This window comes from Sinocyclocheilus grahami, unplaced genomic scaffold, assembly GCF_001515645.1.
Source record: "Sinocyclocheilus grahami isolate Dianchi unplaced genomic scaffold, SAMN03320097.WGS_v1.1 scaffold1012.1, whole genome shotgun sequence".
NCBI classification, from domain to species: Eukaryota; Metazoa; Chordata; class Actinopteri; order Cypriniformes; family Cyprinidae; genus Sinocyclocheilus; species Sinocyclocheilus grahami.
In genome coordinates this window covers 189,205-194,815 of record NW_015506191.1, presented here as the reverse complement: position 1 = coordinate 194,815, position 5,611 = coordinate 189,205, and the positions used below count along the sequence as shown (strand labels likewise).

Genomic DNA, 5,611 nt, shown 5'->3' with positions numbered 1-5,611 from the left:
AGGGGGGGAGGGGCAGCATTAATGAAATCTCTAAAGGGGTCATGAACTGCCTTTGTCTTTTTGTTTTTTTTTGTACTGTTCTCTAAGTTCCACTTATAATGTTACCAATGTTATCATATTTTTACATCAAAAAACAACATAATTTAAAAGCAATAGGCTATTTTCTGTCCTGTTTTTGACCCCCCTCATCAGAACGCTATGTTTGGTGTGGTGTGGTGGATTGTAGACTCAGAAGTAAACGCCCACTGCTATGATTGGCTAATAGTTGTGTATGTTTGACAGTCTACATTCCTCATAGATGGCTGCTGCTGTGATTTAAGCATTAATAACTTAATACATCTCAAACGATCTGTAAGAAGAGACAAAGCAATAGTGATCACGTAATGAAGACAGCTACTCACACTTGTGTATTGTGACTAGGGTTGGGTATCGTTTGAATTTTATCGATTCTGATTCTTATCAATTCCTAGTTTCGATTCCAATAAGATAAAAATCCAATATTAAAAAAATTAAGTCAAACATTTAGATGCCAAACATTTATTCTGTCTTTATACAAAGCATTCTGTTGCAGCTGAATAACACTGCACCCTACAGAACACTGCAAGAGGAATTTTGCCCATGCTTTAAAAAAAAATACCACAGCAAAAACAACTAGATTCATATAAATTTCAAATATTAAAGTGTTAAAGACAAGTAAACAGTCAGTAATAAGATAGGAACAAACAAATCAATTAGCAATTAACAACATTTCAGGTACAGAAACTGTCATTAAAAGTTTAAAAACACTGCATAGTTTTCTTCTCATAAATAAAATATAGATTTATCAATTAAAGTTATTAAATATATTCAGGCAAGATCAGTGAATGATTTTCTTTTGTTCTTTGATTAACATTAATGTCTCTTTAACACCGAACGCATGCAGATCTAAAAATACTGTACATGTGTTTTCTTTCTCATCTGTTCTCATCAAAAACGGCTGTGTTTATGATGATATACTGATGTAGTTTTCTGCATATTGGTCGACAAATATGAAAGTCGTCAGTTTCGGCCCGGAACAGCCTTTTCTACAGTGGAAATACACGGAACGGTTCGAGAACGGACACAAACCGGGAACCCGTACTGCGACCTCTGTTCTCTGTGCTCGCGATTCGTATGTGCTGCACGCAAACAGGGCGCAAGTTCTTTCCGCTGCTGCACTTAAATAGTTTTTCAATCACATTAAAATGCGAAAGCAGAATCGAAATGCACACGTCTTATCGAATACCCGGTTCCTGGAAATTTGGAACCGGTTTTCGATACCCAACCCTAGTTGTGACATTACTGTCGGATCCAGTAAAGTCAGCACAGCATTGTCTTTTAGTTTCAATCCTTTTGAAAATCCCACATCGAATTGTGCCTTGTTTGTAAATGAATCCATATTAAAATGAAGTGAACAAAAGTTCTTACTGACGCGGTCTGGAACTTCATTAAAAATAAAGCTCATTCAATCTTTCCCAATGTTGGGATCAGAAGGAAGGCAATGCAAATACTGTTTTTTCTCCCCCACAACTTGGCACTGCACAGTGTCTTGTTGTCTTCAGAGCCATCTTTATCGTTTGGTTTCTGTGTAGACCTGCGCATTCACCTCTCTTGAAAACACGTGCATGAATCGGTGGGCTGGGCTAAACAGGCAGTGATGTCGCTCTTCTTCTGCAGAGGCAGTGCTTATCCACACTGTTACATCATAGAGTAGAACGTTCCACAAGCTATCGTTTTGGCAGACTGCCTTCAATATAAGCTGTTTTTAGACTAACAACAAAGTTTTGAGTTCTGAAACTTACAGGATGTTTTTATAGTACAGTGACCTCTTATATGTCAAAACATGAAGGGAATTTTGGTTTCTCAGTTCATGACCGCTTTAATGAGTTCAGTTCTTTGTGTGCATCTAAACAGAATGATGGTTGTCATTCATGGCTGCAAATGAAGCACACACTCACCGGACTGCCCGACGATGACCTCCAGCTGTGTTTTCTGAATGGAGTAACTGGTCCAGGTGTGATGGGAGTCAGACAGCCACTGTAGCAGATCTGCCATGTGCTGCCGGTACAACTCACACGCTCCACTGAGACCCTGCGCCTCACACAAACACCTCACTGACGCCTCTGCCTGACAGAGAGAGAGAGAGACACACAATAATGCTCAATCCATTGACGTGTTTGAATCAAGTATATATCTAGGGGCTGGTAAATTAGGCTGAGCAGCTCCTTTGGACATGCAATAAGATTTTGTACAACAAAAGGCCCAGCAGTAAGTTCAATATAATGAACTCAGACTGGTCATATCTAATGTGTACAGCTCAATCTGTGTATGGGAAAGCTTCATGCACACCATTCATGTGGGTTTTACCTTGCTGCATTGTTCCTGCTGTGAGGCGAGACTCTGAACTGACACCAGCACCTTCAGCAGCTGCAGACTGATGACAGCACAGTCCACCTGACACACACACAGCACAGCGTCCACACACACCAACAACTGATCCAGATACTGCGCCTGAGGGACAACAAGAAAAAAAGAATCATTTACAACTTTTCACATTGCCACTTTTCATTACTTTTGTTTAATGTTAACTTTGTCATTTATTCCTTTTTGCTTAATGTTCTGTTACGTTTAAAATTAAATTAAATGAACATTTGTACCAATGCTGCTATATTTGTCGTTAATTTGACCTAATTTGTATTACTTCAACAAATGGACTCTCTGACCTCATAAAACTGTCCAAAACACACAATGACATCGGTCTATGTTACAATTAAATTAAATTAAAATAGCAGACAGGCTTATACACAGCTAAAAAAAAAACATAATTATAATAATTATTAGGTACAGTTGATGACGTGGTCTCTCTCAGCTTGGAAAAAAATTTAAAATATATTTTACTTTGTACTAGTTTGATAAATGGACAGTTCTTGTCTATCAATAAAGGACACTATAACACATCTAAACTCTCTGACCTTGTAAAGCAGTCTAAAACTCTTGACAAGCTTTTCTTTCCATCAGTCTCTGTTGTTTTCCTATCCCACTGCATTTTTACCCTCCCTCAAGACCTCTGTGTGTCTCTTTCCATTCAGTGATCACATGTCTAGACAAAGTGTCCCATTCACAGCAACATTAGGATCATGCCACTGTTTCCTCCACTCAGCGGTTCTGTCATAAGCAGGGCCGGGATGCTTAACATGCAGGTGTTTTCACTGGCCTACAGGAAGTGTGTGTGTGTGGGGGACACTTTTACTATTAAATTTAGAAGGAACAACTGAAGAGCACTGCTAAGAATGACAACTTTCTCTTTTTATTTATGTTCAGGATTAGAGTATGATTTATGCATTTACTTATATGATTAGTAATGTATAATTTTATATAAAAAAACATGTATAAAAAAATTAACTTAGGCAGCCAGGGTTAAGCACGGGTATAAAAAAATAAAATAAAATGAGGCAGCCAGGGTTATGCACGAGTATAAAATAAAATAAAAATAAGATAAAATAATAAGGCAGACAGGGTTATGCATGGGTATAAAAAAAATATATAAATAAAAAAATAAAATAAAATAAAAGGAGGCAGCCAGGGTTACGCACGGGTATAAATAAAATAAAAATAAAATAAGATAAAATAAATGAGACAGACAGGGTTATGTACGGGTATAAAAATATAATAAATCAAAATTAAATAAGATAAAATAAATGAGACAGACAGGGTTATGCAGGGGTTTAAAATAAAATAAGATAAAATAGTAAGGCAGTCAGGGTTATGCACGGGTATTAAAATATAATAAATAAAAATTACATAAGATAAAATAAATGAGACAGACAGGGTTATGCACGAGTTTAAAATAAATAAAATAATAAGGCAGGTAGGGTATAAGATAAAATAAAAAAATTAGGTAGACAGGTTATGCACAGGTAAAAAAATTAAAATAAAATATAAAATAAAAGAATAAAATTAATATGTACTGTTAGTTGACGGCGTGGTCTTAGTTTTGAAATATATATAACCCATGATCGTTATAATTAATGACTTACAGATCAAGAAACGTTTTTTTCCATTATGCAACGGTAATAAATAACTTGCATCAAAGATGTCACTTTATGAGCAGATTTCCAGATAACACTCGTAAAACAGAAGCACGTTCTCCAGTTCACCATGCCTAGGGCCGTCAGAGGAGTGATTGACAGGTCTGACAACTGTTTTAAACCAGCACTCTCTGCCATTCCCGTCCGTCTGGCTCTTCTAGTCCATAAATGTGCTCCTGTCTCCACAGCGGCCCCTCAGCAGAAGCGCGTCTCGTCCCACCCTGTCTCCAGCTCTTCCTTTTTCAGGACAGAGGTGAGCAGGCCACAGCTGTCAGCTACCATATGTAAAATATATATGCTCGCGAGCATACGTTTGCCTTTCTTTAGACAGCTGAAATTTACATTCCTGCTTGCAGTCCCATAGCAACACCCAAAACAAAACACGGAGAACTAGTGCTTGTGTTTTCCATGTCCTGAAGGCATCGCAAATCCAATTCAGAACACATTACACAAACGCACACCTTGTGTTAAAAGACCCACAACATCTAGCAAACCCTCAAAGGAGGACTGCAGGCGTATTATTTCCTAGCCTTGTTCTTACACGATACCTTTTTTCCGATGGTTTTGGAAAACAGACAGTCGAAAGTGTTCTGACAACACTGACATCAAAGCTGCAGAGTACAGGAAAGATCACAGCATCTGCCTCTGTTCACTCAACACTGCCTTCACTGCTATTCCACAGACTCAGGCTCATGTCAGGAACACACAATTCTTCTTGAATTTGATACATTATTATAGACATAATCGAATATTCACTCAACACTAAATTCCCTAGTTCAGACCATTTACTGAAACTAAGAAATGTTCATGTAGAATTTATTTAGTTTTATTTAGTAATAATTTTTTTGTATTATACTATAATAAGCATGCATTGATATTTTAAATTAAGTTTTATTTATATTTTTTCATTTTAAGCATTACAAATTTTGTTATGTGCTTTAGTCATTTGTATTAGTTTATATATATATATATATATATATACACACACACACACATATATATGTATATACATATATATGTGTGTGTGTGTGTGTGTGTGTGTGTGCATTTAGTATTATACTATTATAGCATGCATTCATACATTAAATTAGATCTTTTATTTTTACATAGATTTTTTTATTTTAGTTTAAGTATTACTAATTTTGTTATGTGCTTTTGTCATATATACAGTATCTCACAGAAGTGAGTACACCCCTCACATTTTTGTAAATATTTTATTATATCTTTTCACGTGACAACACTGAAGAAATGACACTTTGCTACAATGTAAAGTAGTGAGTGTACAGCTTGTATAACAGTGTAAATTTGTTGTCCCCTCAAAATAACTCAACACACAGTCATTAATGTCTAAACCACTGGCCACAAAAGTGAGTACACCTCTAAGTGAAAATGTCCAAATTGGGCCCAATTAGCCATTTTCTCTCCCATGTGACTCATTAGTATTACAAGGTCTCAGGTGTGAATGGGGAGAAGGTGTGTTAAATTTGGTGTTATCGCTCTCACTC

At 36.5% G+C, this 5,611-nt stretch overlaps 1 protein-coding gene across 2 annotated transcripts in view; it reads right to left on the bottom strand.

Moving 5' to 3' along the window:
• Positions 1 to 5,611, bottom strand: part of LOC107565615 (dynein assembly factor 5, axonemal-like) — a 34,440-nt gene that overhangs the window by 12,216 nt on the left and 16,613 nt on the right. For both annotated transcript variants that reach the window (XM_016250876.1, XM_016250875.1), the window contains exons 7-8: positions 2,386 to 2,529; positions 1,977 to 2,145 (exon numbers count right to left, since the gene is read on the bottom strand). In XM_016250876.1, the coding sequence (XP_016106362.1) occupies positions 1,977 to 2,145; positions 2,386 to 2,529 (313 nt within the window). The remainder of the gene's footprint in view (positions 1 to 1,976; positions 2,146 to 2,385; positions 2,530 to 5,611) is intronic.